At 39.5% G+C, this 25,091-nt stretch overlaps 1 protein-coding gene across 2 annotated transcripts in view; it reads right to left on the bottom strand.

The window, feature by feature from the left end:
* The window catches only part of plekhm3 (pleckstrin homology domain containing, family M, member 3), a 62,523-nt gene that overhangs the window by 10,822 nt on the left and 26,610 nt on the right, over window positions 1-25,091 (bottom strand). Inside the window, exons 4-7 of one of the 2 annotated variants that reach the window (XM_041807036.1) lie at window positions 16,646-16,791; window positions 15,517-15,710; window positions 11,071-11,134; window positions 9,521-9,608 (exon numbers count right to left, since the gene is read on the bottom strand). In XM_041807036.1, the coding sequence (XP_041662970.1) occupies window positions 9,573-9,608; window positions 11,071-11,134; window positions 15,517-15,710; window positions 16,646-16,791 (440 nt within the window). In that variant the 3' untranslated portion in view covers window positions 9,521-9,572. Of the gene's footprint in view, window positions 1-9,520; window positions 9,609-11,070; window positions 11,135-15,516; window positions 15,711-16,645; window positions 16,792-25,091 lie in introns of those variants that run through there. The other variant, XM_041807035.1, reaches the window with a different exon arrangement.

Here is a 25,091-nt window from a genome sequence, read left to right on the forward strand (position 1 = left end):
TGTTGGTGAAAGTTCTTTAAAATATCCAGAAAATTCACAAAATATTCCCAGGAAAATAGTTTACAGACAATTTGGGTAGTAGTCATGCACTGGTCCATATTGTTCATTTTGTGTTCATTGCTGAAATTTACCAAGAAAAAATCTTTCTCTTCCAGGGCAAATGCCACATGAAAATTTCTGAAATATAGTAGGCATATTCCTGAAAATTGAAAATTGAAAATTCCAGAAAAAGTTGGGGAAAGTTCTTAAAAAATTCATGAAAATTCTAAAAGTTTCCCAGAAAATTTTCCCCAAATTTCTTCAAAATTCCACCAAAAGTTCAATTTAATTTACCAACACATTTCCAAAAAAATTTCCTGTAAATTTGCAGAAAATTTTAAGAAGATTTCCATGTCTTATTAGAAAATACCAGGAAACTCCCAATACACCAATTACCAAATAAGTGGGGAAAGTTTCCATCAAATCCCCCAAAAGTTTAAAATTGCAATTTCTGCACGTTTCCTAAAGTTTCTGCAGAGTCACAAGAAAATTTCTGGTAAAAGTTCTTGACAACCCAGAGAAAATTCCCAAGTATTCCAAGGAAAATTCCTTAAAAAAATAGCACACAATGAAAATCAGTATCGATCCACACTATCTACAACTCTGATAGCGGCCTTTAACTGAACAAATTTGTTCATTATTCATTCAAATTTTGAAACATGTTAGCAAATACTTTTCATTCCTTTGCAATTTGAAAATGTTTAACATGAGTAAAATACTTAAAGCTATTGGACTAACAGAGCTTTTGAGAATGTTACCACCAGAAACTTTAAATGAATTCAAGGAAGAGACATTCTTTTAAAGACAGGAGGACAACGGTAAACGAGGTTTATGGCAACGCTTTGGCGAGTTTCTTTAAGGAGTAGGGGGGAGTTTAGCAGTGGGGGGCTGCAGTTGTATTGTAGTGAATAGACAGTGGATGACTCAAAGAGGAAGGAGCAGCAGTGATTAAAAAAGAAACAAGAATCTAACAGAAACAAAAACTGGATATGTAAAGTGTTGTTCTAAAACTTCATATTGCAGCGTAATGAGAGTGAATACGAGACAGCAGAGAAAAATGGTGGATAAAGTAAATGACACTGAGGCAGAGATACAATATAGGAGAGAGATCTTGAGAGAGCAGAGAGAGTCTGTATTCACATACAAGTGGTTCCACCTGGCAGAGCTCTGGACCTCCCAATTATAACCTCCTTCATGCTGTTTGTTACACGACGAGGACAAGAGGAGGAGAGGAGCTCGTGAAATGGAGAGAGGAGGAAGAAACCACACACACTCTGAGGTGTATAGTGATTCTCTTTACAGTAAATGACTGAGCAGGGACTTCTTTGGTGCTATGCAACAAGACTTATGGCCTTTTAACATTATTTAACATTATACTGTGCCCTAATGTGCAACTGCATCATTAAATTATCAGTTTCAAAACAACACAAGTGATCTGGTTTCAGTCTGATACCTCAATAAAACCAACCCATCCTGGTTGGCTTTCTACTCTGTATTTATTCTTTTCAAAGTTTAGACTTGCAAACATTTGTTTTCAGACGACTAGACTCCAAACTTTGACTTTTGAGATCTAAAATGTAAGTCAATGAATCCAATTATGGTCTGAATTTCCAAACCAGTGCCCAGGTTTGATTAATTAATAATTCAATAAAATAAATATAGCTTGGGGTCATTTCCAGCTGTAGGAGTAACTACCATCCCATAAAAGTTTTTTTTCTCTAGGAAAGGCCATTTCAAAGTTTCCCAAAATTCCTAATGAAAGTTCAGAAGTTTTCCAAAATTCCCACAAGAACATTTCCCAAAGATTTATTGCAATACACTTAAAAGTTACAGATGCATCTCAAAAAATAAGAATATCATGTAAAAAAATTTACATGATAAATAAAAAGTTAAAAGTTAATTTTTTTCCCGTGGTTTACTTCAGAAAGTTAAACTTCCATATATTCATATATACAGCTCACATATATTACAAATCCACTATCCCAAAATATTAGAATATTGTGGAACAGTCCGATTTGCAAAGAATTCCTCACTATGGCTCAGTACACACAACCACAACTATGAAGAAGACTGTTGACTTGAAAAACGTCCAGAGGACAATCATTATCCTTCTCTACAAGAAGCCACAGAAGGTCACTGCTGAAAGGGCAGGCTGCTCTCAGAGTCTGTGTCAAAGCAAATTCATGGAAAGTTGACTGAGGGATAAGTGTGGTAAGAAAGGTGCACAAGCAACAGGAATGAGCTCAGCTTTGGGAGGATTGTCAGACAAAGCAGATTCAAGAACAGGCAAGTTTCACCAGGAGTGGACTGAGGCTGGAGTTAGTGGATCAAGAGCCACCACACAAAGACTGGTCCACAAGTGTTGTGTTCTTAGTGTGAGCCAATCCTGAACCACAGACATCATAAGCTTCACACCTGGGATAAGGAGAAAAGAACTGGGCCATTGCTTAGTCCTGTTTTCAGAGTAAACTAGATTTTGCCTTTCATTTAGAAATCAAAACCCCATAGTCTGGAAGAAGATCAGAGAGGCACAGAATCCAAGGTGCTTTCAGTCCAGTGTTTTCAGTTTCCACAGTCAGTGATGGTTTGAGGTGCCATGTCAATTGCTGCTGTGCTTTATCAAGTCCAGAGTCAACGCTGTCAGACATCTACGAGGAGACTATAGAGCACTGAGAAAGGTATGGAGATACTAATTTCCTTTTGCAGCAGGACTTGGCACCCATTTACAGTGAAGCCAAAACAACCAGAAACTGGTTTGCTGACCCTCGTATTACTGTGTTGGAATGTCCAGCAAACTGGTCTGACCTGAACCCCATAGAGAATCTTTGGGGAAGGGTCAAGAGGAAGATGAGAGACACTAGACTCAACAATACATACAAGCTGAAGGCTGCTATCAGAGCAACCTGGGCTTCATAACAGACCCGCAGTGCCATGGACTGATCGCCTTCATGCCACACTGCATGGATGCAATTTGTGCAAAAGGGGCTCAAATCAATAACTGAGAGCATAAATGAGTATCATTTCCCAGAAAGGCCAGCATTTCTGTATTTTAAATCCTGTTTTTGGACTGATATTTTGTGATATTCTAATATTCTGAGATAGTGAATTTTAGCTTTTTGTGAGATGTAAGCTATTAAGATAAGAAGATTAAATCAAAAATGTCTTGAAATATTTTAACAAGTGTGAGATGAATCCAGAATATGTGGAGGTTTTACTTCTTGAATTAAATCACGCACTTTTTATGGTGTCTTAATCCGCCGAGATTCACATGCATTTGTTCAACTTGGGCAGCAACTATTAAACATTTCTGCTTTGTGCAAATTTATTTGTCAGCATACAAAATAATTTGTATATTTATCCATGAGAAATTGGGAATTTGCTCCAAAAACCATTTAGTGCATTTCTTGTGCAGTTTTTGTTGAATTATGTATGAAGTCTTCATTAAACACGGCTGCTGATGTAATGAAATCTGAACTCTGATTCCACATTGCCCCCTTGCTTTGTTAGGAAATAATTTGAAATGTTTGTTAGGCCTTAACCACAAAGGGTTGTGATATTTCACTCTAAATCTCAGCAGTGCACCTGTAAGTGTTCCTAATTTAATGTTCTGTCTGACTGAGGAAAAGCTCTGCCTTGTTGATGAATGTTTCCAGGCGTTCAGACGGACAGAGGTGCAGGTACACAGAGTGACAAACAGATATATGTGTCCCCCTCTGCCCTGCACAGCCCCACTCAGTCCGGTTCAGCCCAGTCCAAATGACGAATGGCTCTCCTGATGGAGGCTGACAGGCTCAGTAATTAAGTCCCTCTATAATTGGACTGGGCAGAATCAAACGACTGGCAGACCGGCTCTGGTGGCTGACTGGTACTCTGGAGGGACGCTGGGAAAGAGGGAGGAAGGATGATGGATGCAGAGTGGTAGAAGTAAACAGACGGATTGATAGATGTCGAGGGAAATAAAATGACTTATTGTACATGTCACAATAACTACTGAAATGCTTATTTGTTTAACTTCACATATCTCCAACCAGACGTTCTTGAAATATCAATATTACAGCCATTATTGCCTGCCATAAATTACCCAACTGTTTAATTCGCTTCAACAATACAGTTGTCAAAAGTTTCTAAACTTTTTTCCACTGGGCAGTATAATGTTATCTTAATGGTGAAAAAAATCAATGAAAAGTTCCATGATTTTAAAAATCTACATTTATTTCGAAAGAGAGGCGAATTAAAGGGAAAGGAATCAGTCAAAAATTGCTGTCAAACTTCTGAATATTGTCCAAATTGCACAAAACCATTGGCCACATTTCTGTGTTGTTAAGTTGTCAGTTCTTTTGTACAATTCAGACAGCTTGCCTGCAATTTTTGTTCATTAAACAAGGAATTACTCACTACTGGATGTCTATGTCTTCTATTTATGTTGCTTTTTACAAGTATCAAATAAAAATGTACAGCTCTGGAATTGTGACAACTTTACTCGCCCCAAAGTACCAGAATAGAATTGGCAAGCAGGGTCACATTTGGACAATCATCCAGACAGGAAGTCCGGGCTTCGACCTTTTTAATTTGTACGCTCGCCAACATCTAAACAAGACAACAATTAGGCCAAATATTGATGGCCGCCTGTGGTGTATGGGTCAACACAAAGCCAAATATCTTGGTGGTCTTTGTTGGTGATTAGGGTTGTCTGAGGTGCACTCTCATCTAGATTCTTATTGAAGACCTTATGAGGGGGTTAAAAGATAAAAGAGGTCAGTATTAAAATGATGTATAGATGATTATGATTAGACAAGAGAGGAGCAAGGAACGAAGGACATTCTTGTCATACAACAATGCATTGATCCGTTTCCGTCTGTTTTAATGTCAAAATCTGCAATAGGTTATTTGCAGTCACATGACTTTGATGACCCCAATCCTCATCTGGGAAACCTCCCATTTAAGTGTTTGAAAAGGGCAGGACATTTCAAAAAATTCTCGTAAGGTGTTTGGATGAAGGCCATGACATTAATGACAGGCCAATCAGAGCGTCAAGATGAAATGAGGCAGTAGGCATGTGTTGCTCCAATGCTAACCTGGGCTACAACATCTGTATGACTCTTCCTAGAAGGATCACAGAGACAGCCAGATGATTCAACATTCCTGGCTGGAAATATCACACAGAGTAGAAGAGAAAAAGAATGGTGTATTTTCTCATCTATCTCTTGCATTAACCGCACAAGTGTATTGTACTCCCCCTCGTTCCGCTTCACTTGATTGAGTAGCCATACGGACCATCTCCTCTCCCTTTGTTGTTTAAGCAACAAGAGTAAATTACTGAGCCTAACACTGCCTAAGTGTTTGAACACTAAAGCTTGTCTGTGACACAGATTCATGCCAAAGCCTATCAGTGGACGTACAAAAACAGCAGGTTGGCAAAAGCCTGAAAATATCTTTTCTGTCATGAAAAGCTTTCAGTGCTGTTCTTTGCTCTTTATTTAAAACAGATGTGTGGTCCACTTCTGATAAAACTGCAGCAATACTGCAGCTACATGCAAGTGAACGGCTACACTGGAGGCAGCCATTGCTATCAGCTTACAACTTAACCCTGCCCACAGCTATCGTCTCATCTCCTCACATAAATTTTATTGGTCAGTTTGGCACAGACGTTGTGGATTGAAGCTTTTCAAGATGGATTTGCCTGATGACAGTCTTTACTTCTTCAGCACTTTGGTAATGACATTACTTTAGTCTTGAGAATCTGTAGTCTATTGGCTTGCCCAAACTGTAAAATTGCTACAAAACCAAAGTTCCTTTCACCTCATAGACAGCAAAAGTAGGAGCCACTGGCACCTGATACTGGGTTGTTTCTTGTTTATTACAAAAACTAAAAGCAACTTCTGCACAATGTCTAATCTGAATGGATATGTTGACTACACATCAGCACCAAAAGGTGATTTTTTTTCCTCTCTAAAGCACTTGTATTATGAAACAGACATATTTTTTAAAGCTTCATTACTTTTTGAGTCCAAATATCAATCAAATTAGAAAGCATGTATGGTTTAAAGCACAGTATAAAAAAGTAATGAACTATGGCAAAGTTTAGCATTTTTACTTCACAGAACTAGTCTTAATCTCTAATATATTATGGACAAAAAGGAGGAAAATATTATAAATATAAAGTCCAAGAGTTCAAATGTTAAAGATGTGCAAACAGCAAAAAATTAGTTGCCTTTTTTCAAGTAGCATCCTAATAATTTGCATGATCATATCCAAAGTATAATAGATACAGCGCCTTAATGCCAAACCCTGTGACTGTATGCACATGTTCTTTCCCTCCAATCATGCCGCAAAAACTCGCCCACACTCACACACACTTCAGCTCCTCGCCCTCAATCCGTCCTCTTAAACTCCTCCCCTCTGGTTGAACCTCCTTTTCTGCTCCACGCAGAGTCTTTGTACTCAAAACCTCCTAATCCCCTAAAACTGCTGTTTAACAGCCGCTCGCCTGCCCTCCTCTGCCTCTCTCTCTCTCACACACACACAAAAATGAATAGACACACACAAATGCACACAATCTGAAGACTACCACAGCTTCATTGAGGATCTAGAAAGCCAGCTGGGATTACGTGGCTGGAAAGAGCAGGGTGAGCACTGTTTGGATAACACACTCTCCTCTCTCTGTCATACACACAGAAAAGACTTGATGTGTACGTCATCTTCTTTTAAGGAAGTTCCCCCTTTTTTAGAGAAACCTTCATTATGGCAGCAGTCAGTATCTTAATCTTTGATTAATAAACTTTAACTATGTGCGTTATTAACTAAATTAAAGTAGTATTCAAAAGCCAGGAGCCAGGAAGCCATTACACAATCTTGGTTTAGCGTACAATGATAAAAGGGGTTGAGATAAAATTGCGATAATTTGGATGTTCCACCAAAAAGCAATGCTTTTTTAGAGACTCTCTTATTTATTTTAATCTATTTATACTTTTTCTATGAGTTTATTCTGCATATGTTCCAGAAAAAAAATAATTCTATGACTTGTCCTTATTGACAAAGAAGGGATGTAACCACACATTGCAATCCAATTAAATCTGATTCAAATTGACTTTAATTTTAGGACTTCTTTCCTGTTGTTTAAATATGACATTGGATGGAGAAAGAGTGGGGAACTACATGTGGGAAAAGAGCCACAGGCTATCTACTTAATGGATGACAGCCTCCATACATGGGGTACAGTACATGGATATACCTGCTAGGCTACCCACCCTGGTACATTTAGACAATTGAATGTTATTTGACATAAAAATACAGTGATATGCATCAGTTTTAGGGATGTATAAGGTGCTAAGGATTCATCACAGGGCCTGGTAAGCTACAATCCAGGGCTGGAAGGGAGTAGTTGGTGGTGGCCAGAGTAAAACTCAACACATGCTGGTGTGTTGCTCAGCAGCAAAAGTCAAGCTCGACGGCAAAGGTCAAGCTCAATGGCATCTCTTTTGTTTGGGCCTTTTCACGTCTGGTAATATGCCCAGAAACTACAGGCGTGTTAAATCAAGCACCTACCCATGAAGTCTCCATTTGCTAACATTTATGATACAGAACTGGTCGTTCTGAAGAGCTCACTGTCTTCAACAGTCAGTGAGCAGTCAACAGTTAAGTGATATTATTAGAAAGTGGAAGCATTTAGGAACAACAGAAACTCAGCCATGAAGTGGAAGAACACATAAAATCACAGAGTGGGGTCAACGACTGCTAAGGCTAAGGAAAATCACATGTTAAATATGGCACAAGTTTACTGAGGAGTCTCAGTGAGCCCAAGCATCCATCTCCTTGGCAAGCTCTAACAGCTTGTTCAAAAACTCTGTGCCTTCTCCCTTATCCATAATCCATATTATACAGGATCACCCTTCAAACTTCTTTCCCTTTCCTCCCCATCCTCCCTGGAGATCTGCTATGTCACCTTACCACTGATTCCACTGTTTCCCTCGAGGAAAGGAAGCGAAGAAGTGAGGTAACGCCGGTTAGCCAGCTCCTGCTAAGGAGTTTAAGTGAGACAGGAGTTCTGCTTCCACTCACTCTGCTTGAAAAAGTGTGTGCAGAAGTGACTGCTCTTACATGCAAATAGTGGAACTGAGATAGTAACTCTGAGTCTCTAGGGTTTGTTGGGTTGTTGGTTGTGGTTGGAACTTTCACTGAACTGATAATACACTTTGGGGAGATTTTAAACTGCTTTTGTGTTGTTTGTCTTTTCATGCTTGCATTGTTTTGTGTTTTTTTGTGCATGGTATGGGAAAAGGGGGGTTTGTGGGTGAGATAAACCCTTTGTGGTAGACTGTTGGGTTAAAGAGACTAAACCCTGACTGCTTGTGTTACAATGCATGGTGTGTAAAAGTCTCTGCTGATTTTATAACTGAAGAGTTCTGAACTTCCACTGGCATTAATGTAAACACAAAAACTGTGCGATAGGTGCTTCATGTAATGGGTTTCCATGGCCAAGCAGCTGTATGCAAGTCTCACATCACCAAGTCCAGTGCCATGTGTCAGATGGAGTGGTGTAAAGCACACCAACCCTGGACTGTGGAGCAGTGGAAACATGTTCTGTGGAGTGATGAATCACACTTCTCTGTTTCACAGTCAGTTGGGCGAGTCTGAGTTTGGCGGATGCAGGAAATATTATCTGCCTGACGGCATCGTGCCAACTGTGAAGTTTGCTGGAGGTAGGATAATCGGGTTGTTTTGCAGAGTTTGGGCTAGGCCCCTTACCTACAGTGAAGGCCAACCTTAATGTTTCAGCATACCAAGAAATAGCGGATAATGCTATGCTCCCAACTTTGTGGCAACAGTTGGGGGAGGCCCCTTTTCTATTCCATCATGACTGTGCTCCACTGCATATTGCAAGGACTATAAAGACATTGTTTGATGAGTTTGGTGTGGAAAAACTTGACTCTCATGCACAGAGCCCTGACCTCAACCCCATCAAGCATCTTTGAGATGGTGCAAGCCAGGCCTTCATCCAACATCAGCGCCTGACCTTATAAATGCTTGATAGGAGAAATGGGCACAAATTCCTACAGAGACAATTTAAAAGAGAGTGACGACTGTTGAAGCTGCAAAAGGGGGCCAACTCCATATCAAAGTACATGTATTTGTATACAAGAAGTTTGAGTTTTATTTCTTTATTGTAACTTAAATACAATCAAAGTAAAATCAAAGCTGTGAGCAGAAAGTGGAAAACTTTCTGGGAACTTTCAACATTTACTTAAGAGGCATATCTCTGGGGATAAGTGTGAGTGGAGAGGCATGCCTGGCATAGAGGGAATGCCAGGTTGTCACTGTGAGGAGCCTGCTGCTCACGCACAAACACTGCTCGAATATCCTTTCCTACTTGACAAAAACCCTAGAAACAATCTGAAAACCAGTGGAGGAAAAGGGCAGAGTGTCCTTAGACAAACACATATGTTTTCTCCAAATGAACTGGCTCCTAATAGAAGGGGGAGTTTAGGGTGGAGGCTATTTGTCGGGCGGGTGAATAGAGTAGCGTGGTCCAGGGTTTAGCCAGGGGAGTGTAGCCTTCGCTGACCTCTGGGCTGGAACAAAAAAAGCCACGTTGATTAAGAGCGTCATTTTATTCAGGAGGTGAATCAAAAGAAACAAGCTTGTTAATATGGAAAACCAATTAAGAGGCAGAGTGCTTGAGAATCTCCAAGAGGGGGAGGAGGAGGAGAGGGGAGGAGGGAGTAGTGGAGACTCTTACCAAAGATGCCTATTGTTAAAATTAGCACTAATTCACCAGTTTGGAGTTTTTATGAGGAACTCAGAGTTTAGTAAGGCAGAGAGAGGCAAGCATACACATAGCACACATGTGTGCAGAGCGTGTGTGAGGCCAAGGGGATGTTGGGAAGAATGGAGGGATGTCACGCTTTGTTTTTCTGCCTGTTGATTCTGAATGTGACCAATTAGTGAAGCAGAGAGACACAGAGTGTGGGAGTGGAGGAGGCAAGAGAGGAGGAGGTAAGAGAGGAGGAGGAGGGGGGTTCGATCTCTTTCAGCGTGAGAGTCTGTCAGTGGTCGAGCTCTGACTCAGAGAGGGGAGAAACGGGGCAGGGTCCAACATAATGAACATAAAGACAAACAAAAGAACTTTTCAGTCATTTGTGCTGCTTTTCTCTGACCCCCAGTTCAGCTCGACCACGAGATACAGAACTGTTGAAGAGCCACAATGTGTTACTTTTTATGATCTTGCAAATAAAAGTATTTCTTCTGATGAAGTCTAGAGTTGCTGCACGGTATTTAACGTCAAATTCAAGACTTTTTAGACCCCTTTAAGCACCAAACAAAGACAAAAAAATCACACCACTTTTGCAAATTCACTGTTTTTGGATTTCATGTGGGACTAAAGGGCTTTGAAAATCAGTGTCTCAAAGTGGGGTTTTTTGCATATCATACAAATCACTCCAGAATTTTTGTCCACCAATCCTTCCTTTCATATGGAAGCAAAATTTCCTTTAACCGTCATTTCCTTCCCTCATTTGTTTGTGTTTTTTGAATTTTTACAGATATGCTGCCATAATTGTAATTGCTGTAATTGTAGTAAAATGTCACACAAACAAGCAAACCACAAAAGAGCTACCACAAAACTACAGGGCGCAGAGTTGATAAAGTATTCAGACAAGTTTTAATCAAATTTCACACCTCTCACGAATTAAAATATGACTTTTTGAGACATTTTATGTCCTTGAATTTCTAAAATCTCCTATTTAAGAAACTGCAGGATAACTGGTTTTTATTTTAAAAAATCTAATCCTCAACAATGAACCCTTAGAAGTCCACAGGCTATTTTGCCACTTTGTTAACACTTCCTTTCACTATATAAAGCAGAAAATGTGTACCATTCTCATGTTTGGTAACATTTTTTTCTGCATTACCAACTTTATGAAATGGAAACTTTTTTGTTTTAAGTCTAACTTACTGTATTAGATATAGGACCTTTAACTTTAAACTAATAAATGTTAGGTATGCTAAAGTGTACATGTGTGGTTGTTTGCATACCTGCTGCAGGTCAGCCATGGAGTACAGGTGGATGTGCTGTAGAAGGTATTCCCTGGGAAAGATCCTGCAAAAATAAAGATAAAATAAATTATTGCAAAATCTGTAATGTGATTTCTTTGTAACACACCAATCTTCAGAAAAATTGAGTTGCCCAGACAGTTATACCAGGTTCATTTAAGTTTTTTTTCTATGTTTTATTTGCATTATTTCAACATAAAGCAGAGAGTGATGCCTGCAAAGGTATGGACATTTAAATTTGAAGACTTAAGACATAAATTGCTGGAAGATTTTAGGTGTGCTTGCAAGAGTCAAAAGTTTAAAATGAGCTGTATCATATTTAAAAATAGGTGCTGTTTTCATTATATTAGATAAAACTGACTAAGTTTTGTTTTAATTTTAAGAGAGGCTCATTCATTTCCATTTGAATCCCTCCATCACTGACATGCTTTATACATATTTGTACTAGATCAATCTGTCACATAAACGACGGCTTTATTGATGTGTACTGTGAGTCTGAGACGGCCACTGTTTTTATTCACCGTTAAAATCAGTAACATCCTAATGAATCTGAAAAGGTGACGCTAATGAAGAGCATGGCTATCTAACCTTACTGAAAGCTGCAGTAAATCTGACTCTGATTCCACACAAACTTTAAGTGAGGTAAAACTTGGCCAGTTATTAAATAATCTACTTAATCTTTAAAACACATTGATAAGAGCTAATTACCATAAACTGTAATGAATGATGAGTATTACACTGAATTAATGTTTATCCGCCTGCTTTTCAAACCATGGTGATGAAGCCAAAATACTGTTTTAAAGTCAGCTGAAGAGTTTAATGGTCTAACAGTGTGACACCAAAGACAGGAGAGTATGTGTATGTCGTGTGAGGCCTCCTCTCAGACTGCTAAGATGGATGGCACCACGTTAAATCCTGTCTAAGCTGTGATGAGTGTCACCAAAACACAACTATGTGTATGCATTGATACGCGTTTGAGTGTGTGTCTTTGAGTGGATGGTTGTGTGTGTGATCCAAACATCTCCTGGTGATAGGCAGCACTGATTAGCTGCTCTGTTTGGTATGTTTCCAATGGTGACAACACCAGCATTCAAAGAGTCAGCTCCAATAATCAAACACACTCTGAGTCTTTGTGGATTGTGTGGTCTTGTCCGTGTGATCCCACCCTGAAAGTTTGAGCAGATCTTGATAAAAGTCCAGTAAACACATTAACCATCCAGTCTATGTGGTTATTATTTCAATTCCTGAGAGCTTTTTCTTGTCCTGGCTTTCAATAAATTCTGCTTTCACATAGTTATTAAGATTATTTAGTTGAGGGAGTCTCACCTGAGTAAATGTCTTAGCCAACAGACAAGTCAGGTCCTCAAATAATAGTCCATTAGGTTTGTTTGAGGGGTTTTGTGTTTGTAGGGAATGGATAAAGTAAACACATAATCTGTTGCAAAGCACAAAAATAAACCAGCTCAAAATCTTGTCTGACTTTTAACATGTAATAGTCCAAGAGGTGGTGTTATATTTTCTTACTTATGTGTAAGCAACTACCTCTTACATATACAGTATCATGAAAATGTCTTTGCCCCCTTTCTGATTCCTGATTTTTTGTATATTTATCACGCTTAAATGTTAAGGCTCATCAAGCCAATTTTAATATCTCACAAAGACAACCCAAGTAAATACAAAATGCAGTTTCTAAATGAACCAAAGCTATTTGGCCCTGTGTGGAAAAATAATCACGACTGAACCTAATAACTGGTTGTGCCACTCTTGGCAGCAATAACTGAAATCAAGCATTTGCAATAACTGGTGATGAGTCTTTCTCATCGCTGTGGAGGAATTTTGGCCCACTCTTCTATGCAGAATTGTTTTAACTCACCCATATTGGAGGGTTTTCCAGCATGAACGGCCCGTTTAAGGCTACACCACAGCATCTCAATTGGATTTAAGTCCGGTCTTCGACTTGGGCACTCCAAAACCTTAATTTTGTTTTTTTTTTTTTTTTTTTAGCCATTCAGAGGTGGACTTGCTGGTATGTTTTGAGTTGTTGTCCTGCCGCATAACCCAAGAGTGCTTGAGCTTCAGGTCAAGAACTGATGGGCGGATGTTCACCTTCAGGATTTTCTGGTAGACAGCAGAATTCATTGTTCCATCTATCACAGCAAGTGGTCCAGGTCCTGAACCAGCAAAGCAGCCCCAGACCATCACACTGCCACCACCATGTTTGACTGTTGGCATGATGTTCTTTTTGTCAAATGCTGGGTTATTTTTAAGCCAGATGTCACGAGCCGCACACCTTCCATAAAGTTAAACTTTTGTCTCATCGGTCTACAGAATATTTCTTCAAAAGTCTTGGGGATCTTTAATATGTTTCTTGGCAAATGTGAGACGAACCTTTGTGCTCTTTTTGGTCAGCAGTGGTTTTGGCCTTGGGACTCTCCCATGGATGCCATTTTTGCCCAGTGTCTTTCTTATGGTGTGTGTCTGCAGGTCTTTGGATGTCTTTATTGGTTCTTTTATGACATCCTGGATGAATTTTCATTGCATTCTTGGAGTAATTTTGGTTGGCCGAATACTCCTGGGAAGGTTCACCACTGTTCCCAGTTTTCTCCATTTGTGGATAATGGCTCTGACTGTGGTTTGCTGGAGTCCCAAAGCCTTGGAAATGTCTTTGTAACCTTTTCTAGACTGATGGATTTCAATCACTCTGTTTCTCATTTGTTCTTAAATTTCTTTGGATCGTGGCATGATGTGTTTCTTTTTGAGATCTTGAAGCCTAATGTCAGCTTTATTTCAGTGATTTCTTGATTCAACAAATCTGGCAGTAATCAGGCCTGGGTGTGGCCAGGGAAATTGAACTCAGCTTTCCAAGAACTGTGGTTAATTAAAGTTAACTCATGATTTAACAAGGGGGGGCAATTACTTTTCACATAGGGCCAGATAGGATTAGATTTTTTCCCTTAATAAATAATATAATTACCTAGAAACTGCATTTTGTATTTACTTGGGTTGTCTTTGTGAGATATTAAAATTGGTTTGATGATCCAAAACATTTAAGTGTGATAAATAAGCAAAAAAATATCAGGAATCAGAAAGAAGGAAAATTCTTTTTCACAGCCCTGTATATTTGCCACTCTAGCAGACCACTCATCTGTCAAAATGGAAATACACACTAGAACTTTTGAAATAAAATCAGAATTAACTTCCTCTTAGGGTTATGATAAGGGTTTAAGTCGAGGTTAGGATTATTACACTAAGCCAGTCCAACTTTCCTTTCTAAAACACTGTTAAAGATTTTCCCTTCTTAACAGCACCAAAAATGCACTGCTGTATAGCTCACAGGCTTTGAAGCCTCTTGTAGCTGTGTTTTTATGTTTTTGAGTATCACCGACTCCCCTGGCTGTATGCAACAGACATCTCACTTCAGATCCCCCCTGAAAGAGACTGATGACAAGGGGAAGGTTTTAGCGCCACGGCCCTCATCAATCCTGCAGTGTTTGGAAGTGGTGGGGCACTAGCCGGCACTAGCTAATGGGACAGAAGTAAACACAGAACATCATGATGCTGCTCCTCTCTGTACTGCAACAAGGTACCACAAATACAGACTTTGTTCCCCTGTGTTTGGTTCAAAGCAAACCTAAAAGCTTACTTAGTGTTAAAGATAAGACAGTAAAAATAACACAAGTTTAGATAATTAGAATAATGGTGAAATGAAATCAACAACTATTCTGATAACACAATAACAAAAATGAACTCTGAAAAACCCAAAATTGGGCAATTGTCTTTCTTCTAGAAGAGGAAGAAGTAGAGCACAAGCTCAACTTTTTAGGGAACTTACTTTTGCGTAATAAATGCTTTCTGCATATAAAATTTATTTGCATTTTCGTCTATTGTAACCAACAAATGATGACAATATTAGACTCCTGTGTGCATGTTGAGGTTGTTATTTTCTTTAGTCGTGATAGGATGAGAGCATACTAGTGACCTGGTTTGGGGCATGAAGCATCAATCAGCTCACAGACACGGGTTTCAGTGAGGGACCCCACTCAGATAAACATTCACCCCCCGAACCATCACACACATGAACGTATATACACATCTTTCATGTATATAAAGCATACATATGCACAGGAATGCATGCAGATAAAAGTTATAGCAGTATACACGCATGTGCTCAGACATACAGATGTTATACACATAAGCATATCACAGCAGGAGATGTAAACAATCTGTGCAAAGAAGTGTCTGGTCGTTAAGAGGAGGATATGACAAATATGAGCGTGTATCCGTCAATGTGAGGACTCTAGCTTTTTAACGTTATTCAGATATCACAAATTAACTATTTGTGAAGAAAGTGCTCTAATATGACAGGCAATTTAACTTGTGCTTCAGGAATATCTTACTGTAGCACAACAGACGTCACTGCCTGCTTACCTTCGTCTGAGGTCCTCAGCTATGGTCGCTCTGCAGCTGAACAGGTAGGCCCGCAGTGACTGGAGCTGCTGACGGAGACGCAGCACGGTACTGAGAGCCTCACAGTGCTCGTACAAACACGGGTTGAGCTGCTGGACATCCAGCAGAGGCTCCTCGTACACAAACTCCAGGAACTCCTTGGCCTGTTTAGACACCTGGAGACCACAGAAGAGTTGACGTCAGAAATCGCTGCAACAAGCACGAGTGCAACGACTTGAAACTGTGCTTCATCTAATGGATGATTTCAGAGTGAGAATACTCACTTTTAAAAATACTTATGCACTGATTAAACACAAATAATGTTAGTTTCGGGGGTGCTATTGGCATATTTTATCATCTTTTACCAAAGCAAGATTAGCTGTTTTCCCTCCTAGTGTCATTTTACTCAGCTTAGCTAAAATGTTTTGGCTGCACCTTTATATTTAGCGCTCTATCATTACAGTCATACCAAACATCTCTAAATCTCAGGAATGAAGTAAAAAGTAAATAATTTTATTCTTATCTATGTTTTTTTGCTCTATAATTATAAAAAGGCCAAGGAAAATTTTAGAAAACTTCATGCTGGTTTTATTGGAGGCATTTTTTAATTTAATATTTTGGTTAAGATGCTTACATTTCTGAAAGCAAGTGCAAAAACACTGTGAACAGCCAAGAAGATCTATTAGAACATCCAAGATGGCAGCCTGGATCTGAATGCTACTGAGTCAGGTGTGCAACACATGCTGTCAGTCCTGAAGGTGGTCAGCTGACCAGCAAACTACAAATTACTACAGAGGGAAGGGTGTTCCTAATAATGACCAAACCCTTCATCTTTCCCTCTCTGTGTCTGTTCTGTCTACCCTTCATCCATCTATCTACCTCCCTCCCTCACTGCATGTTGCTTGTTTGCATTAATAGCTTTAACTCAAGGAGTATCATTGCAATCCTGCTATAGTGTTGGCTTGCATATTAGTTTGATGACAATGAACCTTTGTATTCCTTGTATCGCAAAAAAGGAAAGAGCTAAGTCGTGTGTTGTAACCCTGGTAAAAAGAAACTGTAAGTTTGTAAGTATGGAGAGATGGTGGGTGTCTCGAATGTGCCACCCCACCTTGTGCTTGCTGGTGTCCCAGTTATGGAGCAGGCGTGCTGGGATGAGGAAGGAATTATCCTGATGGCAGTTCTGACAGTAGTACCAGCCGCTGTAGTAGCAGACCTTCGCCTTCCCTCTGGAGAGACCGACAGGACGCTGACAACCTGAGGGGAAAGTCACAGGATAAGCATTTGCATACATGCTCATGTATCTAATTAACAGGTACAACACAAGTTAATGAAGTGCTTAAATACCTAAAATCATTAGGTAACAAGATCAACCTCTTCAGAAAAAAACAAACCTATCTTCTACATTTCACTACACTGAGTTTGGTATCGCTTATTTCTTTTTCATAATGCAGGTAATTAAAAATGATGTCAATAAAGACATCATGATGAACTGCTGCTCATTCACAAACTGGTAAATTAGCCCTGAAGTGTTGCACAAGTAAGCCTTCAGTGTTAACAGTCTGCTTAAAAGGCAGTAAAAGCCGAGATAAGGAGGGCAATAAAGTTGATCAGCAGAGAAGTTGGCCTTAATACGTGTCAGTTTACTACCCCTCACTAAATACTGCACTAATCAAGCAGTAAGCTGGTGGATCATAAACATGATGGCCTGAGTTTGAAAAAGGAACTCTGACCCCAATAAGGTAATACGTTTTATCAGAACTCATATAAAATGATGATAAAAAACTGTGACAAATAATTTTACAGCACTGATTAGAGTTGCAGAGAAATCATTAAATAAGGGATGTTTATTCTGATTAGGGTTTCAATTTCCTGCCTGTTTCTAACTTTAAAAATGTTACAATGTGCTGTGCTGATCAAGATAAAATGTGCTGATAATGAATACATAAAACAAAAAGGAAAAGGGCAGTTCAAATGATAACATTTCTCCACTTATTGCATTTTGAAATTACACTAATTTGCACTGATAATTGTTTGGGTTTCATTTTAGATTTTTTTGTACCAACTCAAACAAAGGACAACTGACTTCCTGTTTGGATGAGATCCTGCTTTTATTTTGAAAGAGAATAAGAGACTTAAGGTAGATTGAAAGATGTGAACTCAACCTCAGAAAAAGGAGCTTGTTATGGATTGAAAAGGAAACAAGGAAACAGCAAAGAAGGTAAATATTTAATAACACAAAGTGCCAAAGTGCAGATGACTTCTGACTTGTCCACTGAGCTGTTTGAGTTATTTAAAGAAATGTGGCATTAAGGAGCAGTGGTGGACTTATTTTACAGCACTGTGGCTGCAGGGAGATGTTGCAGTGGTTCAATCAAAGTGTGCCGAAAGGGACAATAAAGCATGCGATTGATCACAAGTTTAAAAAAAATGCACTCATTGTGGACTTTAATTAATCCTGATGCATCAAATGTGTAAAGTAGGGCTTACACTGAAGAATGCAATATGTTGGTTGTAATTTTAAGTTGCTTTGAATTTGAACTGAACAAAAGATACTTGTGTCCAAACGAAATAGGTGCTCAGTAAAGACAACTTGACATGCCACACGATGATAACAGCCCAAACAGCGTCACCACCTTTTAACAATGTTCAAATATCATTTTTTCATTCCCGATACCGTTTCCGATATGAGTGTTGGATACCAACTGTGCTGTTGGAAACTGGCGTTTTATTTCAGCCCTACGGTGAACTCAGAACATGGCTCAATCAACAGATTGGTAATGTACAGCTTCTCTGTGGCATCTAAAGTTATTTTTTCTGCTAATTATTGTGAGTTCAACTGCTAAATATTAAATGACACAGAGGGTAACATCACAGGCTCTATGTGTCTCTTTCTCTCCATTATGCACTATTCAGGCTGTCTCCATAATGATCTGCGTGTTTATGCATGCATAGTTTGACACAGCATGACGTGATGATTGAACAGCCTGCCATTGGTTGACAGCCCCTCACAAAGCATTGGGAAAACAATGTGACCATTAGTATTCAATAGCATTCAAGATAGCTGCAATGATAATAGATAAAAAGATGTTCAATATTGGATCTATATCGACTACTAGTGTAGCTCAGTGGGTAGAGGAAGCACCCATAAACGGAGGCTATCAACGTGCGATTGATTCCCTGTCTCTGTGCATGTTTGTTGCATGCCTTCCCCCATTTTTCTCCCTACATTTCCTGTCTCTCTTCAGCTGTCCCATCTAATAAAGGGAAAAGGTCCCAAAATAATCTTTAAAAAACAAACTCAGCTGAAACTTGCCAGTCTTAAAGTCTTTGCATGCTGTATTTCTATGGTTTAAAGTTGTGGTTGAATGTCTCAGAGCTTTACCCACTTAACTAAACATGGTGTATTTGGATAGTTAGTTAAAGAAGTTGTGATTTGTAAGTTACTCTCACAACTAAAAACGCTGCAGTGGGGTAAGGTGAGAGGGATCATAGAGGGAGGACAAAGAATCTTCAGAATTGGTGACTATTTTTTCATTATCACTGCAACATACGAGGATATCTACATCCGTGTTTTTCCAAATCTACCAGCCAGATTCATTTGAAGTATTCCCTGAAATAACAGTCTTGGTCCTCTCTGTAGCCACAACATCGCAGACTTCAATAATACAGCAGACATAAAAGACCAACAGATCATCAGCTCTATTCAAGCTGATAGCTGCCCGTCTTTCTGCTTTGTCTTCTTCACTCTTTAAAGTTCCTCTTCCACCCAAACAACTGGACCTGCTCTACGATCACACTCACACAAACAGCTGAGAGACGCTGCGCTGCAACAGGTGTCCCTTATCCACATGATCTCAGAGAAAAACAACAAATGACGAGAGGAAGAAAAGGAACAGAAGATTGCCATCTAGGCTTTGGAAAAAAGAGGCATGTAAAGCTACAGAAAAGAAGAATGACACAGGAAGAGAGACGTGTGTTAGCATGTTTGTTGGAAGGCTTTAACACAAGAAACAACAGACTGAAAAAGGGGGAAAAGAATAGGTATGACGATTTTGAAGATAGGATGAAAAGAAGAAAATACATGAAGAGAAGTCAGTCCAGACAATGATCTGACATCTGATAAAAACAGACAATAGTCTAATCAGAGCTAAAAGCTGAATTCCTGGTTTATCTGAGTAAAAACAGCAGTACTAGGAACTACAAACAGTTAAAGAATACTGCCACTACAAATGCAAGGTTCTGAATTTTGATGCAGAATTTAAGAACAGAAATTACTGGGAACCCAAAGCTAGGATAGCAGAGGCCTCAGCTGTCAACCATCTGTAATGGGCATGAGCAGAACGGCGCTTCAGTTTGCATGCCCTGAGCTGTGGATGTAGACTTTTTTGATCAGCAGTAGGTAAGTTTACATGCACAGTTAAGTCAAGCAATTAAGTAGCTGATTTTAATCACACGCTAACACTCTGTGACCAAGATGTTAGGGCTCCATCTATTATATTATGGACAATATATAAAGTATTTTCAAAGTGCAGAAAAGGGATCGAGATAGAAGAGAGGATGAAAACAATGACAGCTCTGTCCTGTCTGCAGAGTGTGTTTCGCTCCTTGTTTCACATTGTAGGTTGCCAGGTCACAGAGACAGAAGAGTTGAAATTTTACGTTTATGTGGATTGTGTGTATGTTTACATGATTCATCAACGATCTGGCAACTTTGGTATCATCAGAAAAACATTCAAAATGTATTATTCTGTCTCTATGAATCAGCCTTTTTATGGTAGAGCCATGAAAATATGGGAGTTTCCTGAGAGAAATCTCCTGGGTTGGAGATGGCCTAAAACATGGGAAAAACCCTGGAAAAACAGGAATGTTGGCAGGTATGCATAATCAGTTAAAAGTCACATTTTAAACCTTAAAACTAGGGTTTACTAGCATTAGCATTAACCAGTTCAGTGCTTCTGTTACATTTGAGATGTTACTATGGAAAATGTTTTATGCTCCATCAACTGATTTGCAAGTTCTCTTAACTTTCCATGTACAAAATGTGCACTACACAGACTACCAAGGGGAATTTGTCAACAGGAGTGTTTATCTAGAGCTTGTGTAATGTAGTTTATTCTTTGGCGGGTGAGCCAGCATACTAAATCATGTTTTCTCATTGTTCCATAATAAATGTGACAGATGGAATGTTTGTTCAGTCATCCTCCAAGACTCCTTTGCCCTTCTAGAACAACATACACTATATTGCCAAAAGTATTCACTCACCCATCCAAATAATTGAAATTAGGTGTTCCAATCACTTCCATAGCCACAGGTGTATAAAATCAAGCACCTAGGCACGTAGACTGTTTCTACAAACATTTGTGAAAGAATGGGTCGCTCTCAGGAGCTCAGTGAATTCCAGCGTGGTACTGTCATAGGATGCCACCTGTGCAACAAGTCCAGTCATGAAATTTCCTCGCTCCTAAATATTCCACAGTCAACGGTCAGTGGTATTATAACATAGTGGAAGCGATTGGGAATGACAGCAACTCAGCCACGAAGCGGTAGGCCACGTAAAATGACGGAGCGGATTGAGCGGCTGCTGAGGCACACAGTGCGCAAAGGTTGCCAACTTTCTGCAGAGTCAATCGCTACAGACCTCCAAACTTCATGTGGCCTTCAGATTAGCTCAAGAACAGTGCGTAGAGAGCTTCATGGAATGGGTTTCCCAATGGGTTTTTGGCGATGTTTAACTCTGTTTAATCCAAGCTAATCGCAGCACTGGTGGTAGGCTAGCCATTGCAAATGGCTTTGAGTACAACTAAATCCGCCGATAGATACCGCCTTGTTCTCTGCATATGACGCTGATTGGTCCCAACGGTGGTTGGAGTCTGGCAAACCCATCTGCTTTGCAGGTTAGTTTTAGTCAGATTAAAACAATGAATCAACTTTTTTTTTTTTTGATCCTGTAAACATGCTTACTGATGCTAATGCAATAACTCATGAAGTCGCATACATCGGATTCATCTTAGATGTCATGTGGTCCCTCCCACATATCCCAAAGGGCAGCGTCCTTATGGCTCTGTGATGATTCCTTTGAAAAGGACATGGTGATGATTCTAAAGGGCAGCTTTACTTAGGTAGCCTTTCAACTTAAATATTGTCTCATGTGGTTAACTGTGCAAACTGAATTTATACCCCTCAGAGATGTGATCACAGTGTGAGTCAGAAAAACCTCTAGCTGTGGTCTGGCTGCTCTGATCGGACTCTGATTCCATAACAATTTTCAGTTTGTCCCATAACCTATAAAATAGCAAACTCAATTCAACAAAGCTTAAACAATAGGTGTTTCTTTTTCTTTTGCTGAAATTATCGCTCATGGATAAGACGGTGGAAAAAGACAACAGCTAAGTCTTATCTTTTTGAGGGACCCCATGACCAAACACATATGTTTAACTCAGATTTATGCTAATTACAGCAGTGAGCTCATGCTGTTGTTGGGGTGGATGCTCTTTGAAAAAACCCACAGTCCACTGTTTATGAGCCAGGAGGCAGAGACAGACTGTGTCACTTCGAGGAAGCAGCTGACCACCGGGCCAGATTTCAGGCCAACTGTGGTCTCCAGTTTGGTCGGCTTCTGTCGGGACCGGAGGGACAAAGACACATACGTATAAGGCCTGAAAACATTTGCAACCTAAATGACAACCTTTAACCTTAACCTCAAACTCCATATCATGATGAAGAGAAGAGAACACACCCACTCAGAGAGAGAAAAGGAAAGGAGTGTTGAAGACAAAAACAAGCAGCAAAGCCTCTATAGATAATGTATGTGGGAATATGGAGGAAGAAAAAGGATAAAACAACAGCATGCATATAAATCTGTTCTTGACCAAAACCTCAACAAGCAGAAAAACAACCTCAGAGCAGAAAGAACTGTGCAGGAATTCTTACCAATGACCAGAGAAAACATTTAAGTCTGAACAAATGCAGACAGAGTGTAATGTGTTACAAATGTATGTATGCAAATTAGGAATAACATAATCTCTATTTACAGATTCTACTTAAAATGAGGAATCCATACTTTTGAGGTCTGGATTTTAGTATAAGAAGTGTTCTAGTTTCTGTTTGTAGTTTAAGTAGCATTGACCAATCATTATTCTCTGATGTACGCAGGGATAATCATATTTATGAAAAGCAAAAGCAGGCAAAACATGACCACTATAATAACATCCTGGCTCCTATTGAGTGAAATCTAAATCTGATTTATTCATCTCTGTAAACAGATATCAGCATAACGGTGAAGGTGACAATCTGTGTTAGATCATATGACTTGGGAAAACAATCTGCTTGATGCTGGGTTGCATAAACCAATCATAATTGAGACTAGGTTACTACTCGAAATGCATCAAAAAGGGCCAATCTAACCTATGTTTAACAAACATTTTGAAAGTTGTTCCTTATCTTCTTAAGGACAAAGCTGAGTAAGCTAACATTTTAACTTTTTACAAATCTGCACCAGGATACTGATATAACCAATTCATTATAGCAAGGAAATCAGTCTACAGTTTTTCCTGGGTCTACCTTGGAGTGTCCTCCCAGCTGGAGGCATCCATAAGACCTCCCTGTGGAGGCATCCTAATCAGATGGCCAAACCACCTCAGCTTGCTGACCTCCATCAACGCGAAGCAGCAGCGACTCTACTTTGAGCTCCTTCGGGATGTCCGAGCTCCTCTTCCTGTTGCTAAGGCTGAGCCCACTCTGAGGGATCTCATTTCGACCGCTTAAACTCGTGATCTTATTCTTTCAGTCAGTACCCAGAATTCATTGGTAAATTGAGAGCTTTGCCTTTGCAGGAGCAGTCTTTTTATTGAATATAGACATTTCAATTCAAAATTCCTCATATTTTAACTTTAAAGAAAATTAAACAAGAATAATCTTAAAAGCATATGAAATGGACATGTAACCTTGCTGTTTCCTTTTTTATTAGGGCTGTCAAATGATAAAATGACTTAATCACGATTAATCATAGAATTTCTGTAATTATTTGAAATGAATCTCCCTTTATGTTCAATTATAACACTGGCTTGATCTGCCACAGAACAGTTTTCCTCTTCATCTGCAAAGATAAGCACTAACAAGTGTTCCTATACTTTGTATCAAGTACTGTTACTTAAGAATATTAACACAGGGCTCAAATATGTTTTGAAATTTGCAGAATGAAAGTTAATTAGCAGACTTAATGAGCTGACAGACTGTTATACTACAATTAGGGCTGTCAAACAATTAAAACTTGAAATCATAATAAATTCACCTTTTTCTAAATATCAGACCTCTTTTTGCCTCATTTTGGATTTTTCTACTGTCTTTAATTAAGTGTAATTTTCTTCCTGTTTGTATATAGACCTGCTTTTCTTTTGAAAGAATTCTGGTAGACTCAAGATTATGACATGAATTTAATCATGGAAAAAGGAACTTGTTATGGATTGAAAACAAAAAAAGAGGGCTGTAAAAGGGCAAATGTTTAATGAAAAGTGAAGCTAAGCTTCTCAAGTGCATTAATGCATAAGTGGGCAACTCTAATTTTTATAGAACATTTTTTATCAGTTTACTTTATTCTGACTATTTCATGATCATCCATTTAAACCCTAATGAGTACGCTTGCCTTTTCTTGAGCAGTAACTATTAACACTCTGCAGATAAATACATCCTCCATCATCTGCACAGAGTAACAACTGCTTTCTCTGCCCGTCTCTGATCTTTTATGGGTCTTTCTAGGACGAACAGAGAGAGGGACAGAGCGAAAGATGAATGGGAATTCAAACGGGGCTCAAAGGTCCACCGATTGTACTGCGGCTCTCTGTAGTGAGAGAGGGTCACTTTGACCCGCCTGGGGCGAGCTTGGGAGGGGAGAGAGAGGTAGAGAGACATAGAAACAGAGAAAAAGAGAGAGAAGGATGACATCAGGGCAAAAAAAAAAAAAGGCTCACGCTTTCATCTGCCCGCCGCTGGTTTTAAACCAACACACCTCCACACTGTGTGTGCGTTATGTACATGTATTTGAATTAAAAACTGAAAAGACAGGAGAAGCCTGAGCTTTGATCTGTCTCATTCACACCGACCCAACACTCAAATGAAAATGTGCACAAATGGAGAGTACTATGAGGACGACAGTAAGCGTGTGTGGACGGAGAGGGAGAGACTGTCTATCTTTTGATGTGAGCCCACCTACTTCCTCCACTCCCTCATATCTACTGATTACCACTTCACCCAAAGCCCTCCGTCACACAGACTCACATGGTCTACTGGGGGCCTGAGAATTTGCTCCAGTGCTACAACTCGGGGTCACCAAAGCCCTGAAAAACACACTAAAGATTCAGTGTGAGCGCGTGTTTGTAAGGCAGGGGGTGATGGGTAGGCATGGTCTTCAAACGAACACTGAACGTTTCCTTCAAAGAAAACAAAACCACACTAATTCAGAAGTGTAATTAGTTGAATACATTTTACATTTTGATGTTAAATAACCAATCTGTGGATACGTATGGACGGACGCAGCATGCATATGCAAAGGGCAGAGA

This window comes from Cheilinus undulatus, linkage group 15 (assembly GCF_018320785.1).
Source record: "Cheilinus undulatus linkage group 15, ASM1832078v1, whole genome shotgun sequence".
In the NCBI taxonomy this organism is placed as follows: domain Eukaryota; kingdom Metazoa; phylum Chordata; class Actinopteri; order Labriformes; family Labridae; genus Cheilinus; species Cheilinus undulatus.